This window comes from Malurus melanocephalus, unplaced genomic scaffold, assembly GCF_030028575.1.
Source record: "Malurus melanocephalus ecotype Western Australia unplaced genomic scaffold, MMel_1.1 scaffold_445, whole genome shotgun sequence".
NCBI classification, from domain to species: Eukaryota; Metazoa; Chordata; class Aves; order Passeriformes; family Maluridae; genus Malurus; species Malurus melanocephalus.
Window position 1 is genome coordinate 12,595 of NW_026623677.1, and position 21,642 is coordinate 34,236.

Here is a 21,642-nt window from a genome sequence, read left to right on the forward strand (position 1 = left end):
TTGCTGGTAGGGAATTTACCAGTGATTGGAAGAAATAAATAAGGTAGGTTTTGATGAAGACATTCATCTGGATGACCTCATTTTTCAGAACTTGTAGAAAGCTTACAAAAATAATTCCTTTGACCTAGTTTTTAAGTATTTTTTTCATATTTTTTTTTTTACTTTATGTGGTTAATGCAAAATGTACAGTATTTATCTGTTGCTTAGGCAATAGCATGAATGAAAGTGGATCTCCTTAGAATTCTGATCCTTGCAAAATAAATGTAAGTATGAGTTTAAGATATGTGAATGAATTCCCAAAATATGTCACCAGCATGTTATACAGAAAGCAAAAGAAGAAATTTATGAGCAATTTTGAAGTTTAGTTGAAAAGTTACATATAGGCAATTGTTATTATGTAGCAAATTAAATTGAAAAACCAGGAGTAATTACAGCCTCTGTGTCAAAACCTAATTGAATGTTGTAAGATTTTTATTTCTGGTATTTTTTTAATGATTTTTTTTTTTTTTTTTTAGAGAGGGGGAAACTACATTTTGTTTCTAGTGTCTTTTTTTTTTCATGCTCTACTGCCAAAAATAACTTATGTCTTAGGGTCACTATAATATATTCTCCCTTATTCTACTAAATTCTGTTCTGAATTTGAAGCAGTTTAGCATTCCATGAACCACTTTCCATGTGGGTTTTTTTCTACATGCTGTTGTGTTGTGAATCTTCCTGTGGTGGTGAGGGTCCAGAATTAAGAAGGAGTTTTAATTCTGTGTCTGTAGAGCTCTAACCCTGAGATTTCATGACCAGGGAAGGTGCATGAGCTTATCTTGCAATTTCTATTGGTTAGGTTATGTGACATCTTGGTTAAAAACTGCACTCTGCAAACATAAATCTGTGTTCTGATTCTATGATGCAAAAACTTATGGTGCTGTTTGTCATTGTTTAATGCTGCAGTTTTGTTAAACTGTTCTTGGACCCTTTTTTTTTTTTTTTTTGCATCAGAAATAATTTATGAGAATAAGGCAAATGAAAATGTCATTATTAGTATTATTTCAGATGTCAACAGTCTGTGTATAAATAGGCAATTGRCTATTAACATTACTGAAAGTCATGTTAAATTGAGTGACAAAAATGGGGTTTAGGCTATACTGGATTAAATTTTCATATAACTGTCAGCAGCTTGGCATATTTATAAGTCTACATTAGTAAAGAATGGAATAATCTTTTCTACAAACTAGAAAAATACCATTGTCTCATCATTTTAACAAATAGAGGAGTATTAATAATGAAAGCTGATTTCAGACCTCCAGATTTGTGTTCTAGCACTATTTTTTTTTTTTTTTTAACTGAAACACTGATTCAGATGAAGGATTATGTGAAACCCCCTGTCTTGGGGGCAGAAATTTGAATACAACTGTATACATGGGGAAAAACAAGTGGAATCTGTGCTAACATCTGAGTTCAACATCTTTGATTTAATGTTTAGATCACAGGGGACAGATATGAATAACCAGGCTGATGCATATTAAAGTAGTTGGAGCTATTTTTAGGTCAGTGGTTTTGTTCCTGCTGTACTCATTAGAGAAAGAGACTAACTGATCTCATGGCCCTTAGGATGATTTGCAAAACAYTTTAAATTAGCATAGCTTAAAATAGAAAATACAGAAAAGAATTGCGTGAAGTGTGTCGTGCAAGAAGTGAGTGAAGGAAAAAGATTGAATAAATCWTTCTACTTGAGTCAGAGAGAGGAGATAAAATGAGGGTGCTTCACTTGCYTTGAAAAATTCTCTGGTGAATTTGGTATTAAATTATTGCATAGTATTAAAAGAAAGGCAGAACAGAAGAAATTTTGAAATGTGGGGTTTGTGGAATAGTCAGTTTAATCTTAATTACTCAATAACACAGCCAGCTAAGTAGGGAAGAGAGAACAGCAAGGTTGGCAGGGTTGCACATCTCAGAGGTTCAGGGGCAGCCGTGGTCAGCATCAGGAGGAGAGGGGGGAAATAAGTGTGGGTACCTGCACCAGACRTGGTGTTAAACTGAGGGAACAATTAATGAGACAAAAACCAGCAAAAAGGGTCCTGTTAGATCAGCATGAAAATCAGGGAGAATTATTATGAGAAAGTGACCCTTAGTGTTATTTCATTTGACTACTTAGAATTTTGACTCTTCTGTGTGTCTCAAAACAGGTCAGGCCCAAGTCAAGCACAGCTTTTTTTGTGAACTCACCAACCCATCCCTCCATGAATTAGGATTGTTTCTATGTAAAAACCTTGTTCCTGCTTTATGGCACGGTGGGAAGTTTTCCAAATGCTAATCCAGGRAAAGCTGCAGCCTCTCATGTATAACTTRWTCCCCACCTTTCKCTTCTCTCTCTACACATATCATTAYCTTGATTAGGCTATCARTAATAAAATCTGAGAGGTTATTTTTCCTGTTTATACCTGTAATTCCAGTCCAAAGGGATTCTGCATCACACATGCAGTAGGTTCTGCAGTTACCTTGATAACCACACAATCATGGAATGTTTTGGGTTGGAAGGAACCTTAATGCTCATCTCATTCCAATCCATCCTGTCTGCCCTTTTCTTTSAGAAACAACCTCACACCTCACTTAATCTTCTTTTTTTTTCCCTTCTGGGATGCCAAGAAAAATAAAAGTGTTAAACTTGGTCTGTTCTCCATAAATTTCAGAAAATCCTTCAAGTTGAATGAAAGCAAAGAGGAAGAGGGTGGAGSAAATACAGTGTCTTGCAGGGGATAATCAAGAATGAGACTGGTTTATTAGGAAGTGAGAAAGAAGATGGTTTGTTGGACACATCAGGTCATTTACTTGAAGATTATAAATGAGAKAGAAAAGCAAAGTCAGGAGATGGGAAAACATTAATGGTATCTAGAAGTTTGTTTTAAAGAAGATAAGCCTTAAGGAAATAAGACAGGGGAAAGTGGAAGGGTTTAATAAAACAGTGGAATTGTAACAAAGCTATAAATCCTTTAGACATGAGATTTAGATAAGGGGAAAAAAATGGGAAAATTACAAYGGAGAAGAATCATAGGAGGAAAATGCATTGGATTTTGAAGACTATTTTAAAATCCTTTGAAAAGAAGCTGTGGACTAGGAGTTCATTGTGTGCAAATGTTCATCCCAAAGTGTTAACTGCTTTTCAGGCAGTGAATATTGATGTTACAGGCATCTTTGGTCTGCTGCCAGACAGCAATTCTTRTGCAACCGTCTTCACTATCTGAGAGGGGTGGCATAACAGAACTGGCACCGATATTTGTGTTTTAGTGAAAGTTGTTATGTAAAGTGTAGCTATTAGAGCATTAGTAAATATTTGTGTATCCATGTGTTTATGTATCARTGTTTGTATATTTGAGAATAATGGAGTGCAGTCTGAAGAGACACCAGTGGCGATAGTACAAACATTTATCCCCTGCAACTGGAGGAACCCAGCATGGCAGGATGATTGGAAGAGTTTAGTCTTTAAATATCTTTAAATCCTGCGTAGGGCCATCTTTTAAAATGATTGTATATTTTAAATAAAGTCTTTTTTTCTCATAAAAGAGTCAATGACTGTACATGTGTAAAAACGCATAGGTGCAGTTTTTGAGGTGCCCCACATCTCCCAGAGCCAACTTTGATTTTTAAAAGTTCTGCATCTAAGCAACATTTGCAAAAGCACATCCTGCCAGCATCTAGAAAAACAGTTGTGCTCGAGCATTGAAACCCCCTACTCATACCATAAATCCATGTCGAGAAAGTGCTGAACTCTGCTTTAATTTGTATTAATTTTTATCATAAACCATCTTTCCTTGTTTCAAACAGGCCGGCCGACCTGCAGTTGTGCTCTGGGCTTCACGGGGCCGAGCTGCAATCAGACAGTGTGCGAGCGCTTCTGCCACAACGGGGGCAGCTGCGGGGTCACTGCTGGGAACCAACCCTTCTGTGCCTGCCTGCCCGAGTACACGGGGGACAGGTGCCAGTACTGTGAGTAACCTCCACAAACCCTKCCAGCTTTGTGTGCAATCAAAGCCCCAAGCACGGTGGAAGTTTAAAACCCGCGTGGGTCGTTTTTTGTTACGGTCATTTTGTTGACGTTTTTGTTTTCGTTGTTAAATTTAGTCCYGGATTATTCGTGCAATGTCATCTGRTGTATTCAGGTGATCTTTGAACATATTTGTGTCCTTCTGCGTGGCTGGCTGAAGAAAGAGCTTTTTTTAGGAATGATTTATTGTTATTTTCATGCATGAGCCGTAGAGTGGAGCGGTACAAGACAGATGACTTTGCCAGTAGATGTGAAATAATTGTGTTAAAATTTCCTACTCCAACTTCTCATGTGTTTTATTCTGCTGGTAATGAATTGACATAGTTGGTTAAAGAACCTTCTGCTGTCCCTTATCTGCAGATCAAYGTCTCAAACTGCTCCTTTACCTTTATTTTCTGTTTCTAACCCCAGCAAGCAGAACATTGAGGGCTGCACTGAGTTTCTCATTGCTATGTTTATTCAGCTTGCTCAAAAGTCACCCTGAGTATGGTTTCTGCCCCATCCTGGTGTTGAAATTGTAAAGGATTTCTTGTTTAATTCTCAGGACTTTGGTTCTGTCTTTTACATCTGAATTTCTCCCTATTTTTTCACTCCACTGACCCATCAGTCTCCTCTCACTGAGAGTTTTCTGAAGGTTTTAATCCCTTTAGAAAGGCTCTTCTCACCTTTTACAACTTCCTCTAATTTTTTACTTCTTTTACAGAGGAGGAAGAAGATTATCAACCAATAGGCATTCTGTTCTTACTCCATTTATATTTCTTTCATCCCCATGCTTTTTCTCTTCTTTCCACCATTATCTCTTTTCACTTAACTCAAGACATTAGAAAATAATCTTGAATTTCTTGTTTTGGTCACTCATTTACAAATTACAGGTTGTCTTTCCCATGTTTCTTCAAAAACGATGACTCACAAGCAACCTTAAGTTAGAACAAATTATTTTATTGAGTTCTGAATGATGTTTTTTAATCATCTCGTATTTTCTACTCCTGCTTTGCTTTTGACTGTAACATTCTGAAGGAAAGGACTGTCACAGTCTTGTTAGACTGTCACAGTGCTTGTCATAGAACATTAAATGTGAAAGCCATCATCTCTTGTACATTCAGTGAATTTGCTGAAGAAGGCTTGATTTAAGAAAAAAAAAAAGAAGGGAAATTAGGTGTTATAAAGGTCTGGTTTAGAATTATCTACAAGATACAAAAAGTATTTTGTTTTAGAGAAAGGTCTGTCAAACAAGGAAAGGGATAGTGTGTATCTTAAATAGGATTTCTACTGAAGTAAACTGAATATATTTCCAGTTGGGAGACTATGAAATAAATTGAAACCTTTGAATGGAAAAYCAGCAGTAATTGTGATTCTCTCCCCCTTGGTATTAAACAAACTGCATGAATCCACAAATAAGTATCTGCAAACACAATTGGGTATTTGAAAATAGTATAGTACATAAATCATGCACAGACAGACACACAGATTAAGGAAAAATATTTACTTGAGGCTTACCCAAAACCAAACAAATTGTTTCTAGTTGAATGCTTCTGCAAACATTTTTTTTTCCTTTTTTGAGAATTAATTTAAATGTAAATTTAGGGGTACTTTTTAAACAGTACTTATTATCAGATTTGGATTGTCTGCTGGCACTGTGAAACTGCCACAATACAGAGACTCAAATACATTATAAAATACAAAATAAAATTAAGCTTTWGCTCGTTTAAAACTTAGGTTTTTAGGGAAAAAAAAAAAACAAAACCCTCTTACAGTTTTTTAGAGTATTTTCGGGTAGCCAGAACAGTTCTGTGAAATTGCACTGGTTAATAATTTGTATATAAAATCGATTATTGTTTTCTTTATTCACACATGTATGATCTTTTGTTTTATGAATCACCTTCACTTTGTATGCAAGCTGGAACACTTTAATACAGCATTTTTGCCAGGGCTCGTTGCCTCCCAGATCTCTTTTTCAGCCTGTCTTTGCTGTGATTGAAGCTAGTTCATATGCAAAGGATGACACATGAATGTGCACAGGTATTTTACTCCTGCTCCCAAGCTTAAAATATTATTAGTGGGGTTTTATGGCAGAGAGAAGGCATTTGCTTGCAGTAATACCAGGCTTGCAAAGACCTTATTTTCCCCATACTTCTCGTCCCCAATTACCCAGTGCAGAGTTTCTCCTGTGATTAGTTCACATAAGGGCTAATAACCAAAATGTGTGCTCCGTGTCAAGGCACTGGCACTGCTGAAATAAATTTAGGTGAGTGAATTTACATAGAATTCTACTAACACTGCGCATGTTATTAAATACACATAAATATGATGTATTTGAGTGTAGCTCCCTATTTTAAATTCCAGAAGAAAGACACACAGAGTAGCTGAAGTTCATTTCTTGTATCATTTAAGGCCCAAACTACCTAAAAAATAGGAAACATTTCCGTGCAGTTGCTATCATTCAAAGTGGATATAGAGATCCCACAAGCTGTGGCTTTCTCTGAAACTGAAATTCCTTTCTTTAGGAGGAAAAGGATAAAATTGTGTCATTTCAGTCCAAATGTAGCAATAAACATTTTCAATACAGCGGATGATTAAAGGCATTCATGATTACAATCAATACCAAAAACTAATAATTGTTTTGACATGTGACCTTCCTGTTCCTACATTTTGAGTTTGTGTTTTTTAGGATTTTTTCTCACCTAATGTACATGCAAAGATATGTCCCTTATGCTGCTCTTACACAAAATGACTCTCAGGATTAGCTTTCAAAMTGCAGTATTTTTTGTTCCATAAGCAGCCCCCCTGCTGCAAATTGCCATTCCATACCTGGAACTGGGGAAAGAGAAACAATGAACAACTTCATTCAGTGCCTTTTGAGCCTCTCTGGGTGCTGAGCAGTGATTCCTAAAGCAGCTGAACCTGCACAGACAGGTGGAGACTTTTAATGAATTTTCAAACAGAAATTACTCCTCCAGCAGCCATGCTCCGTCCCTCAGCAGAGCTCCTCCAGCTGTACTCACTCCTTGGAGAGGAGGAAAACAGCACAGAGTACATAAACAAAATGTGTTTMTGGCTTTGAAATACCCCCACAAGTGATGCCCAGAGAAGCTGTGGCTGCCCCTGGATCCCTGGAAGTGTCCAAGGTCAGGTTGGATGGGGCTTGGGGCAACCTGGGATAGCAGAAGGTGTCCCTGCCCATTAAGGAGCTGAAATGATGGCTTTAAAGAAACAAAAACCAAACCACAAAATGAAGTTGTCACTACCACTTAAGCAAAAATTAACCAAAATGTTAGGATGCCAGTATTTTGGAGCTCTGGAGGTTTCTTCATGTAGGCAATTTTGTTTTTTAAAGGTAYGGAAAATGAGACCGTTACTGTTGGTTCTGAAGGGTGAAAGAATTCGCTACTTGAAATCTCAGTCCTGTTGGCATTTAAACAGTTAAACACTATAATGGGGTCTTGCACAGTCTATAACGATAAGCATGTATGTAGTACTTGGTGAAACTTGTGGATTATGTCTTTATATATTATTATTAGAACTTCATGAAATTTTAATATGTGGATAAATGAAARTAAAACTTAATTATTTCAAAATATCGTTTCAATTTCAGTTTAGCATAATGCTGTTAATGGTAATGTGAATGTATCAGAAGATTTTTATTCAGCCAACGTCCCATTAAATACATTWACATCGTTCTGCTTTTCTCATCAGTACTCTTCATATTATTTTATATTATGTGGGATGATGCCATAAAGGGTTAGACAAGTAGAAGGGGAAAAAAAAAAACCAAACCCTCTTATGAGTTTATACTTCCATTTCACTTCTGAAGACTACCTCGTTAATATATTATATATCTGTTTATGGGGTATTCTTGATTCCTGTGGTTGCCAGTGAGTCACCAGCCTCAGTTTTCATTTTGTTTTTATTACAGARCCTTTTAAAACATGAAAGTAATGCATTATTTTTTTTTCTATAGCACTCCTTAATGTCTTTTAATAATTATCTCTGGTGTTGCTTTCAGATGTTTGCCACCACTACTGCGTGAATTCGGAATCGTGCACGATCTCTGACGATGGGAGTGTGGAATGTGTGTGCCCAGTGCGGTTTGAAGGTCCAAAATGTGAGGTGGACAAGTGCCTGAGGTGCCACGGGGGACACTGCATCATAAACAAGGACAGCAATGACATAGTGTGCAAGTAAGTGTGTGCAGGGGAGAGATTTTGATCAAAATCATGCATTTACTGGCAATTCCATTGCATTATCCTTTAAATCCTTCACACAGTGGCTTATCCCTGAAGTGGTCACTCAGATCAATGACTCCTCACTTTAAATCCAACTCGTGGAGCCCTCCTCACTGGAGGAAGCACAATGTGGCAGGAGGTTGAATGGATTTTCACTTGCAAAAATTTAAATTAATCAAATTAACAGTGGAATTTTACCATACTGTTGAATTTTCTTCATTCTGCATTGTCTATGACAGTGATAGAGTCATACTAAATACTGTTGGAGAGATAGGCAGTAACATGTGCTGCTCGATTGATGAGTGATTATTTTGTATTATAAATGTTTATTTTCATAAATGGAAAGATTAAAGATATTTTGTTTAATAATCTACCTGCCTGTACCAACATTTTAAACTGGAAACTTACAATTCTTCCAATCAATAGATCTTATAATTATTTATTAAAATACTGTTTTTGTAAGGAAATACACAGTTTTATTAAAATACTGATTCTTTTTTGCATTTTTTTTTTTAACCATGGCAGTTGCACTAATGGAAAGATTGCCTCTACCTGTCAGCTGTGTGATGGCTACTGCTACAATGGTGGTACCTGTCAGCTGGACCCYGAGACAAATATCCCTGTCTGTCTGTGAGTATCCTGCCTCCTGTAGGCCATTCAAATGCCTGTGTGACAACAAATAATWGCATTATTATGCATGTGGCTGTAATTTTGGTCTCTCTAGGATGCACAATGTGCTGGTTGCAGTTTCAGCTTACAATATCTGTTTTTCTGTAGCTATTTCTGTAACTTTGCATACCTTTTTGCAAGGTGTGTGTTGACATTTATAACTAAGGACTATAAAGTGCCTGTTATAGATACAGAGATATTTCTTTAGAGACTCATAATAATTTCAGGCCTGTTCAGGCATTTTTCCTGGAATGGAATCTGAGGGTTGCCTGCCTTGCTTCTCAAAGGTGGATTAAGTCTTTTCTCCTACAAAGTTGGTCAGAGGTGGAGGCAAATCCCTCCTCCTGATAGCTGGAGAATAGGAAGAGTAATGTCAGTGTTATTTATGGGATGTGCTCATGAATTTCTCATTTCTGCCCTAACCTTGCCACTGYCCACAGCAGTGTGGCTGTTCTGGGGTGAAATTGTGCTCTCACTCCTGTGCCACGGWCAGGAGAGTAATTCAGGGTGCTTTTCTTAAGCTCAGACATAAAATACCAAAGAAATTTGGATTCTGTAGCTTGGAAGTGAAGTGCTGCTTTATAGAATTGTCAGATGGACCTCCTGTGAAAAAATAGTATTGATTGTGTTTTCTGTGAGTGTGTGCCCGTGTCCGTGTGCGTGTCTTGCCGTCGTTATATATAACGCGTAAATTAAATCTGTAAAGTAATGAATAAATTTCAATTCTGCAAAAGGCAGAATATTTATGTAGGTCTATTTTACTGAAATTCTGCAGATGCTCTGTGGGGTTTAAAAGTCAGCGCTGTGACCAGAAAGTGAACCCTTGTGATTACTACTGTCAGAATGAGGGAATTTGCACTTTAACCGCGTTTAATGAACCGAGATGCAAGTAGGTTTAACCTTCCACTTAATGCTGCACATTCTGTGACATCATTCCAGGCCACAGTTCATTGGTTCAAGTCATGCACATTCACATGCATTTCACAATATATAYTTAATCTGGGGGACCATTTCTGTGATGCAAACTTACACTCATCAGCGCAGCTCTCAGAGGGTGTTTAAACATAAATTTGGAGTGCGTGGATCATTACAGGAAGAAATAAAAAGCTTTATTTTTGCTAAATAAATKGAGCAAAAACCTGAAAACGCCGCTTAGCTTCTATTGCTCCTGTTTTGAGATATTTTACCAAGTTAATCCTGCARAGCATGAAGTTTAGTGAACAATGATGTTGCACATGTTCCATAGTCCAAACCTGACTTCCTATTTCTTGAACAGGGAAAGAAACAGCACAGATATTTTGGTACAACTTCAGGAATTAAGCTTGTTTGTATGAGTCTTGCTAATTTTGTAGAAATAATGCTGTAAACAAGAAACAAACAAAAGTATGTGAGCTACATCATAACGTTGACTTCTCTGATTTAAAATATATATTTATATATATATTTCTATCTTTTACTTTCCCAAAGAATTTTAGATCTATTTCTTAAAGAGAAAATTTCAATCTTCATCAGGTAAAAAAACAACCTTAGTCTTTGGGAATCCTGTGACACAAATGTACAGAGAGATATGAAATACCTGTCAGATGAAGATAGCTTTGCTCAATGGTTGTSATGCAAAAGTCAGTAGTGAAATCATGAACCAAAGGCCTAGACTTGGGATAAACTCTGAAACTCATACAGATTTAAACTTATCTCATCTCAGTGCATGGGTTATGAAAACAGAAAATGCTGTGGGGATGTGATGCAGGTGCCTGGTGGGCAGCAAAGACAATGACTGTGTAGGATGAATAATCTTTTTTTTTTYTTTTKTAATACGATCTCARTTCCTTTGTCAATGTTTTCATGTAATGAAACTCTCTGACTTGAGGTACCATAAATCCATTGGAAACAAGGTTAATGTCCTGACTACCACTTCTTAGACTTGGAAGAGCACGGAGTGGCTCTTCTGATCAGCAGTGTATGGGCCATGGGTGCTTGGAGCTTTTTGTACCCCCATGTAACACAATTGGGTTTTCAGAATCATGCATCCCTAAGAAGAGCATATTGCTGCCTATAAAGTCACATATTGGATGTTCCTTTCCTGCTTTTTCTCTCAAAAGCTCCAAGACACCCCTGTCCAAGGGCTAATGTGTTCCTTGACCAGTCTCTAATTCAAGAGTGGGTGATTTTTAGAAGAAATAGGAGATGCCTGGTCAATTGTCACTCAGCAGGGACTCAGCTCTCTCTCACAGCCTGCATGAGTTTGGAATGCAAACTTTATACATCATCAAACCCTTATTACCATTCAGTAAAGACAATGAGAATAAGATTTGCTTGTTCCAAGGGGCAATCCTAAAGTCATAATTATACAGAGTAACTCTAAGCCAGTCAGAACAGACCCCTTTCACCAACCTGTACTGCTAATGTGCATTTTTATTTTATTTTACTGTCTCAAGGTGTCTTTTTAATGTTGAATGCACTAAATGACCTAACTATCAGTTACACTCTAGAAGCAGAAGTTGTGGTTTTCACCTATCYATTTTAGGAATRAAWTAAGGCCTTWCTGTGGCTTCAYATAAGCCACCAAARAAACAGAAAGTTTTRTGAARGCCRTTRCCAGTTTYAATAAATGCTCTCTCAGGTTTAAAATATGCAGAATATGCTCTGACTTCCTTTTTGGACATGAGGTTCTATGCAATCTGGATTAATAATTCTTAGCATTATTTTCAGGTACATGACATTTATTTATTCCCCCTTCCCCCCATAGTATTGTTCTTGCTCAATCACAAAGGTTGTGAGAGAATTTCAGAATCTTAWAATTTGGGGTAATGACCTTTTCTAAAAATGTACCACTTTAGGATATCTTTAAGTGGCATAATATTATCTACAAATACTGCCATTTTTGTATTCATATATTAATTTTTTAAGGATCTCTTTAAAGGGTGGGGTCTGTGTGTGATGTGAATAAAGGCAGAAGCATGTGAGATATGTTTGAATTGCAACAGTAAGTTCATAAAGCAATTGAAGAAAAAAGGATGAGCAGGAGATCAGAATCATATGGGAGATAACCAATGTTTTTTTCTATTTATTTCACAAACTGTCCATTCCATCCATGCTATCAGTCTGGCTTTTAACAAATACTTCTGTTTATCTGTTTCTTCTCACTAATTACCTGTCTGCATATACATTCCTGTTAGAGAAGCAAGGTTTAGAGAGCGATTACACCTTGCATGATCCCAGTGAAAAGAGAAGGAAATAATTCAACCTTTCAAGTGCTCAAGAGTGTTACTGGTTGTTGGATAGGCAGGACTTTTAGTACAGAATCTTAAGCACAGAATATTGCTCTCTCTCAGCTTTGTTTCTTTTATGCCTTCATCATAACCATATGTGGCTATAGTTCCATCTTTTTATTTGTATTACTATTGTTATTTATATCTGCACATGGATGTGTTTTATTAGTATTAYTATCTGCAAATAAATGTGCTCAAATCATAACCCCCTTGCAGCAGACATTCTAGAAATACAAAAATCAGAAGACAGAGTGCAGCATTCCCTGAGTTGCCTGTGGCTGGATGTGCTGGCTGTTCGAGGGATTCAAGTGTGTGTTGTATTTCAATATTAGAGCAAGCACCAGTTCTTCTCTAATGAGGAACGAGTCACCCAGGAGAGGTAATGAGAAATCTCAGATCATTCAGAAGCTTGGAAGGAAGCCTTAGTTTGGTTACAGGGGAAACTGAAACGTGAAGGGTGGAGAAAGATCAAATTCCTTCAATTCTAAATGGAGAATTTTGGTCAAGTAATAGGTTAAAGACAGTAGTCAGCTACTGGGGAGAGAAGGAGTTGTGGAATTGCTTGAAGTGATAAAGTTTGAACTTGGAAGTGTAGACATGATAAATTAGGATAAAYAGCTCCTGCAGGAGYRAAATAARCAGGARAGCTGTTCTTACAGARTCCTAGAATGGTTTTGGTTGKAARGGACYTTAAAGCTCATCCACCCCCTGCTATGGGCAGGGACACCTCCCTCTAGAGCAGATTGCTGAGAGAACACCCCAGCCTGCTCTTGACACTCCCAGGGATGGGGCATCCACCATTCCCAACTGTTTTGGGAAAACCCTCCAACTTGTTCTTGGCAAATTTATATCCATTAGGTTGGAGAGGGATGCTGTGTGAGGGGAGGGTGTGGGAGTTTGCACATCTGTGTGCACATGTGCGTGTGTTTAGGTCGCAGAATTCAGAAATCAAAAAGTGCATTGCTCCAGCTCAAGTGCCTGTGAAGCTGTACTTTCCTCCTGAAAACCCTTCCTTGTTAAAAAAATCTTCAGATATGATCAGTTTTTATGTAAGTGCACGTAGAGCTTGTACAAGTGCTGCAGGTTTAGAACTGAATAAACTCATCACTTATGGCAAACCTCTGCTCGAAAAATAAAAAAGTTCAGGTACATCCATAGTCCAGTTGTGGACAAAAAGGGACCATACCATGCTGCCCTCTGACTGGCATTTTCTGAAGRCTGAGTAGAAAAAGCTGCTGCGTTGTAGAACAATTGCAGGATTGAAAAACTTGACCAAGAGAAGGCACTGGTAGCCTGGAGAGGCAGGAATTTTATCAAGTATCTTGCAATAAATGCTTTCCATATGATTTCCTGGGGTATATKTAATGAGCTCCCCAATTGCAATTACAACAGGAGTTTCACAGCATTCTGCCAGTCCTTTGAGAGCTTTCTTTTTCAACTAAAAATATCTTTGTTAAAAATATCTTGAAATTGAACGTAATCCACAGGTTATACCTTTGAATTATAAAAGATCTTTTATCCACTTTGTGCCACAAACTAGTATTAGTTCAAGAACTAAATGCAAACAGGTGTTTGAAGAGAGGTTGTCAGAGGAGAAAATTTTAAGGTCTTGGAAAAGAGGAATATGTATATTTTTCATGGAGCATTTACTAACTAGGCTGTAATGCAGATATCCTTTGTCCATGAGTTTAAAATTGTYCAGATAAAACTTTCATAGTATTTTCTGCTGTACACCCCTACTTTGCAAAAACTGAGTTTTTATCTGCCTGCTTACCCAATCCTTTCTCATTCCTTTTCTGTTTTACCATTTCAATMTCTTTTGTTTTATTGCTCAGTGTAATTTCAGCTACAACATTACTCACCTAGATATGTTTTATATATATTTGCTGTATTTTTTTTTTAATACTTGTATGGCCTCTGTACTGTGCACATATTGCTAATAGCATGATGTTTAATGACCCTCAGTTTCTTCTTTTCCTACTTTGGGATGGATGAGGCTGAGTTGCTCTTGAAAGTTCTTCCTTTGCAGTGAAGATCACACAGCAACTCTGAATGATGACTTGTACAGACTTGTACATGTCATGCACAAATTAAAATTCATTTTTAAAGTCCTTTTTTTTCATATATATTGTGATTATATTTAAGGTGGTTTTTGGTGTTCCTCAGAAGTAATTTTTTRCTGGTTTGCCTGCTTTAGGATGATGTAATTATCCTATTTTGAATATAGTGGATTTGCACGGTAATTTGTATTTCATTTTCAGGAAACAAGGATAAATTTTCTGTCCCTTAACTTCTACATTATTTTCCTTTTATGATGTCAAGCAACGCTCATTAGACAAAGCTACTAAAATGTGGCTTATTCATGTATAAAATAATCATGGAAAAGTTATTACTTGAAAATAATTAAACCCTATAATATGAGGGTAGTACAGAATGTGCAATTTTTGATCAGTCCTGGGGTGGGATTTTTGCTCTCTCTTTGTTATGAAAGTTCTTTACTTTTTATGAGCAGGTTTAACTCCATTATATTGGCTCTCTGGATGAACAAAGCATATCTATAGAAGTATTCCTAAATTTATTATAAGGAATAGTTTCATGATTTGATTTAATGCAAGACTTTTTTCATCCYGTAACATCCTACCAAGTTTTGGRGAAAAAAAGGATTTTGMTTTCTCTCTTTYAATGYAATTTAATATAGATYGTAAATAACTATCTAATCCAGATKTTCTCTTGTCTTAAAARCARTTTTAATAYCAATGATAAGACAAGTTCYAGTRAAATTTTAATGTCAGTRCTCCAAATATAGTGAGGCTGGATAYTYTCATTAGGATRTTTTAGTACMTATTGCTSTGTCATGRCTRAAAGGGAAAAGCAAAGTCAGAAAATTACTTGGCATAATGAAGAAATATCATTTATAGCTAAGAAAAATTTTCAATTCCCCTTCCACCTCTGTTTTGTAAGGAATGTACCACAAATTGTGTTATACTTCTAGACTAATCTTTCAATGCTGCTGTCATTTTTGGATATGCACTGGTGTACTGAATTGGAAAGCAGTTGTCTACAAAAGCTCTTTTAACTTCATATTATCCCTGCTGTATTATATTTTTCTGACAATGCCTGTGGCACAAAGAGGGGATAAAAAAAGAGAAACTTTTTTTTTTTTTTGTGAATTGCACACTGACACCAAATTAGCCTTTTTAAACTACCTTTTTCTATTTATTCAGACATTTCATAGTCAAATGGTCAAGTGCCTGTATAACTGAGTTTAGAATGTTCGAGCACAATGACCTGTAAGGGTTATACAGAAATAGTGGCATTTTCTCTCATGAATAGATCCTGTAACAACAGCATGATCAGTCTCACAAATGTAAATATGTTCTGTTTATTCCTCTCACAAGTGGAACACCTTTATAATCTCAGTTGAAAGTTTTTAAAAACATCTCTCTTTGCAATGCTGTTTCCTCCAAATAGGTAATTCCAGTGGCACAGGCATTCTGTAGCTCAGAAGGCATTTCCCAAGCACTCATCTTGTTATAAACGTAGAACTAAATTGCAGCAGAGAGAGCTGCAGCAGTTTTATTAATGACCTTGGCAGCAGAATGTTGCACGAACTTTATTTATTACATTCACTCTCAGTTTTCATATTGGCATCCCCTGTGATGCTGCTGCTCTTTGATCTCTCATGGGTTCTGCTGGGAACTGGAGATTTGCACCTTGAGGTGTTCTCTTGCACCACACATCTGACTCCAGCCTGTCCTTCCCTGTCAGCTCCCCCATCTGTTTCCATCTGTATTTGTCTCTGTGTGGCTCAAATCAGGCATTTTCACTGTTCTTTCTCCCGTGTTTGTGATAATATGAATATCTCTGATGAAACAAAGTGGCTTTTTGTGGTTCTGCTTCGTTAATGCCACTTTGTTTATTGCAAATATCTTGTCTGATCATGCAGCCCCTGAAAGTGGCACAGAACAGCAGCTCCTGGTACCAAAAGGTTTGGAAAGGTACAAACTGTGCACCAAACTGAACCAGGTTTGGTTCAGTTCCCATGCTAGGAACAGAGCAGCCTGAATTTAAATGTCCCGATACCAGAAAATGCTGTTATTAAGAACAATTTCTCTCTGAAGACCATTAAAATTGGTTAAAAACTGCTCGTTTCCCATGTTCCTGCATGAACAGTTGTCCATGTCCCAATGCCATGGTTATTTATGTGCCTGCTCATGGCTGATTTTCTGTGTCAAATTCCCCTGCAGAAAATACCTTTCCCCTGAGCTTTATTTCTTTTTCTACTCTGTCTGCCCAAGACAAATCTGTAGTGCATTGCTGGACCATCAAAGGGCAATCATTTCACCTCAAAATATAGAAGGAAATTACTCCCAACCTGCCAGCTTCAGTCTCTTTCAAGTTTATTGGAGAAAGCAAACATTTGAAAAAAAAATTAAAATGTAGTGGCTACTAAAAATGTCTTTATGAGACTTCTATCAAATGTCTCAGAGGTCTCAATATTGCTGATTTTTGCAATTAGAATGCCAAGATAGTTGAAGAACTTTTAATATATTTGCCTTAATTTTTCCCTCTGTTTACTGCATATTTCACCAGCTGTTGTGGTGTCATATCTGCTATGAGGTTTTGAAGAATGTAATTGTACATTAATACACATTTTTCTCATGAGCTTSTATTTGAATGCTTCCTGGTGATTCTTTTGCTAGTCTGACTGTCTTGTGTTCTTTAAACTGTTTTTAGGACAGATTTATCATARTGATTCTTACATACAGTGGAAGCATTTGAAATATTTAATATAAGAATTTAGTTGCAAAGTTAGATACATCTAWCTCGAAAATAAATCTTTCCCTTTCAGTAGTGTAGTATTAAATGCAAATTGCCTGTCATCAGTAGTTTTAATCTCATGAGCCGATTTCTGAGCAGGAATGATGCAAAATTTCAGTCAGAAATATAAAGACTTTGTTTCATGTTTGTCAGATGCCAACAGCTTGGAGCTGAGTAGAATATTCTAAGTTTAAAGATAAAGATATGTAATGTTTCTCTACAAGAATGGAGACACTTTGCAGCTGCATGCTGAAAATTGATATTTTTAAAAAGCAAGTTCCTTGAATAGTAACTTAGTAAGGTAAGGTGACAGTGCAAGCATTTCTGTGTTATGTAATTGCTAAAAGGATCTGGAAAGGAAAAGGAACAGATGCATCTTTTGAAAGATTAAAGTTATGTGTTCCCTGTGACTTACAGTGTGCTGAACTGGTGGTAAGCAGGTGGAAAAGTCAGTTGGGTTCAGTTATAAAACATTTCATTGCAAAGCATTTGTGTAATTAGTCATTGGGGGTTCTTCACAGTGAGGAAACTTGAGTGTATATTTGCCATATTTACAAAAGTAAACAAATTTATTTCAATAAACTTGAAGAACTTCTAGATTATAATGTAATTTAGCTAGTGTGTGGCAATTTATCAGTCAACTAGCAATAATCAATATATAAAAATAGATCAATAATGCTTTTAKAAACCATCCATGACTTCCCTCTGTAGAGTTTAAGCACCTTCATAATGTTTCATGCCAAAACCAAAATTAATTTAAAAAAAAAAGTTCAAGCTTAATGTGAAACCCAGTAAAGAGGATTATCTGAATGTTGGGTTGTGCTGGAATAGGTTTAGGAGCAAAGAGAGAAATGAGCCATTCTTCTGCAAAGACGAAAGAGAGCCCAAAGCATCACCAGCAAAGCTGCCTAGGGCTCTTCTGCACTTTTCTCTATTTACAGTATTTTGTATCTTTCCAAAACTCCTGTTTTTTATAGAACAATATCAGTTGTTACACATGTCCACCTCTGAACTTTGCAATTTGTTAAATCCTCAGGAAGGCATCAGATAGCAGCAGTTCTTGGAACTGTGTGAGGGTAACGCTTTGTTGCACCTCCCTAAAGATAACTCATGTTGGAATTCATAAATAATTCAAAAATACTTAGGAAAAAAAACATGATTCATTGCACAATGTGCAACAGAGACAGATGAAAAGTGACTACTTCCTGCCGTTTGCACAAGGAGAGTTTGAGGCTCTGTAGTAAACTTAATCATATTTACAGCAGGTTGAATAAGCAATTGAATTTCATTCAGGTGTTTGTTTCCGTTTTTGATGGATTTGCCGAGTCTGCTTCCTTGGACTCCTTGTGTGCATGGAGAGTGTTCTGAATCCCAGCTGAAGGCATATTTGCATATTGATATTCACACTAGGAAATTATAGCAGAATTGCTGTGGAAAATCCAGGCACCTGGCCCCTGGAACACATAATCTKAATATAAACAGTATTTAGGGCTCTCTGAAGCCAGGAGAAGCTTTCCTCCCTCTAGGAMAACTCTTTATTCTTTAACTCTCATGCCTGCTTACACACACACATGCGGATGTATTTCTGCAAATAAATATCTGTTTATAAAGTTCAATATAAAARAAAAGATTAAATGTTAATAATACCTTTGCTTAAACTTGTTTCATTATTCAAGAATTTAGAAAAGGCCTCTGGAATGAGGGTTRCAGTGATAATAACAGGAATCAAATATACAAAGGTGTAGTTTTAAACCAAAACCCTACTCTGGATGCTGTCAGTGCCTTGGCAAAGTCCTGCTGGCTCCTTCCATGAGGCTTCTTGTTGGTTTTTGGAATCACTGTTGTAATTTTGTAGCTCTTAAGAAGATGCTGGTGGTCTCTTTCATGGGTTGTTGTGTTAATAGCTGACATTTATTAACTTTCCCATCTTAATTGGGTCCTTTCAGATGCTCAGCCAACTGGTCAGGCACGCAGTGTGAGAGGCCAGCTCCCAAAAGCAGCAAGTCTGACAACATCAGCACAAGTGAGTACTTCAAATASCTGCTATCACTCGTCAAATCTGCCTCAGTCTGGAAATGCAAGCCTTGTGATATTTTAGAATGTGTTTGTGTTGTGAAAAATGCTCATTACCTGTATCTTTTGCTTTAAAAATCCCCAAATTTAGATATTTCACAAYTTTTTCATTGCTGCTTGGTGGTTTGGATGCAGTTCTCCTGCCATACACTCCCTGTTCCAAGGGCTTGCTGCACTTTTCCTAAGGAGAGTGAATCAAGTGCATTTGGGCATATCAGCCCTGTGCAGAGAACTCGTACCAGACCTCTGACCATTTAAATCCAACTGAAAGCAGCAAAAATAGAGCTCTAAGTAGTGCATAACTTTGGTATTGGCCATCTGCAGAGGGCTGAATTTTACCTACTGTGAAAATCGTCCTGAAAGTAAGAATAGCTCCTGTGGAATTTTTTTTTAAACATGTCTGTAAGCATAAAAGGATGGCATTGCTGCACTATTGGCAGCTTAAAGTGGACAGGGCTCCCTGCAGAGGGTTGAGTGTGCCCTGCTCTACCTGCCTTGGTCACATTTAGCCCAAGTGGAGCAGCAAAATGAGCTGCCCACTATTCAGGTCAGCTTGGTGCTGGGATGAAATCTTCACAGTGATCCACACAAGGGAAAGAAYATTCTCAAGCTGGAAATAGGTGAAAAAGCAGGCAAAACCTGGATCACTGCTTTGTTTTGAGGGAATAACACTAGGATGTGGGAAATGGGTGTTTGGGGCTTTTCCTGCACCCCAGGCTGCACCATGGCTACCAAATGGCAATTCAGGGTTTTTTTTTCTAAATTTTACATGCCTAGACAAAATCAACCTTTTTTTTTTTTTTTTTTTTGTCCTAAGTAGGACTTAATCCAGTTATTTATCAAATGTTTTCTTAAATGAGCCTTGTTATAATATCCTTTACATGCCCAAATCTTCATAAGCTGAAGTGAACTCAAGATGCTTCAAGTTTTTTTTTCAGTGCTTCATTTCGTGTCTCTGACAACCTGACTTGGCTTTCAATAAGCCTTCAGGCAGAATTCAAAGCACTTTCAATTCTTTATTTAGACTGTGTTTAAAGTAGAGCACACACTGCCAGCAGCTTTTTTTTTTTTTCTTTTTAATAAATCAATAAACGTAGCCAATGAAAYTACCAGCAATATTTTTGTTTTCCACTGGTTAAAGACTATGATATTAAAGAAAATACATGTCACTCCACACTGCCTTTGTACTGGAGTCTTATTTTTATAAGTCTTGTATTTATAACATGAAATTATTTGTTTCATGTATTTCTTTACGAGCAGGTATTTAAAGTAAGGCTGAGAAATGAGGGTGCAGTTGCTGACCTTATTTTTGCAGATAGCCTCATTTCAGTGAAATTATCTGCCAAAATAATGCGAAACCCATTTTCTTCTTCCCTGTTCCCTCCTGTCCTTTAACTTTGCTGTCTGATCTGTACACCSTTTTTCTGCTGCATTAAGCATTATTGTAGTTTTTGTGATTGCTTATATCAACATAACAAAATTGTTGGCTCTCGAGTACAATGCAGTAAAATGCAGCAAAATGCAGGAATGCACCAGCCACTGAGAAATGAAGATTGCTCATTGCTTTTTATCGCCCCACAAATAAAGAGAACAGATACATATAAATACAAATTAATTCTTCAACCAGAGCAAGCCTAGTGAATATTTTAAATTAATAATTGCATGACCCAAACTGCTGAAGGTCCTGGTGGCAGTGAGTGGCTGTGCCACTCGAGCTCAAATTTTCCAGCAATTTCATACATTTCATTCATTAGACTATTGCTGCAAATGAGGGCAGGGAATTAGTCCAAAGTATATTGGTCTCCAGAAAAAGGAAACTCCTGATTTGTTTATAAAATTACTTGTGTGTACACTGTTGTCTGTAATGGACTTGGGGTTTTTATTGATCAGCATTAAAATCTCAAATTGATGAGTGAAGTTCATCACGTGAAATTGCTTTTGTTGGTATGGGCAATTATTCTTTTTTAATTAATTTAACTGTTTTACTGTGAAGCCATGATTATTCAGTGATATTTCTTTGTCCTGTTTTAGGAAGTATAGCAATCATTGTTCCCCTCGTTCTGCTGGTGACTTTGATCACTACTCTGGTAATTGGACTATTTCTTTGCAAAAGAAAACGAAGGTAGGTCATTTTGTATTGATTTATGAAGTAAAAAAAAAAAATCTTTAAAATATTTAAATCTATAAATAATAAACAATAAAATTAATCTTTAAATAACTAAATCTTTAAAATCTTTAAAGTATTTGCATCTTTCCCATATACAAAAAAATCTCTTTATATGAAAAATTAAAACACAACAAATGACCCAAAACTTGTTTCTGGTGGAAGCAAATTCAGTGAAACATTTTGGTTCTTGCTGGAACAACCACATCTATTATTGATATTTATGTTCCACATTAAATAGATTAAAATATTGTAGTTCTTACTCACTTTGCTCAGTCCTGCCAAGGCTGTGTGAGTGTGAATAACTTTATCCARAGACTTGGAGAACTTAATGAACAGAATTAATGTATTTYATTGAAACCACATACTCCAATTTTTCATATTGTTTAC

The 21,642-nt window shown here is 36.7% G+C and overlaps 1 protein-coding gene across 1 annotated transcript in view; it reads left to right on the forward strand.

Moving 5' to 3' along the window:
- Positions 1-21,642, forward strand: part of LOC130581922 (low-density lipoprotein receptor-related protein 1B-like) — a gene marked incomplete at its 5' end in the record, with an annotated part of 41,777 nt that overhangs the window by 12,438 nt on the left and 7,697 nt on the right. Inside the window, 5 exons of the mRNA XM_057380322.1 lie at positions 3,814-3,975; positions 8,037-8,211; positions 8,782-8,886; positions 18,962-19,038; positions 21,120-21,210. Of these exons, the coding sequence (XP_057236305.1) occupies positions 3,814-3,975; positions 8,037-8,211; positions 8,782-8,886; positions 18,962-19,038; positions 21,120-21,210 (610 nt within the window). The remainder of the gene's footprint in view (positions 1-3,813; positions 3,976-8,036; positions 8,212-8,781; positions 8,887-18,961; positions 19,039-21,119; positions 21,211-21,642) is intronic.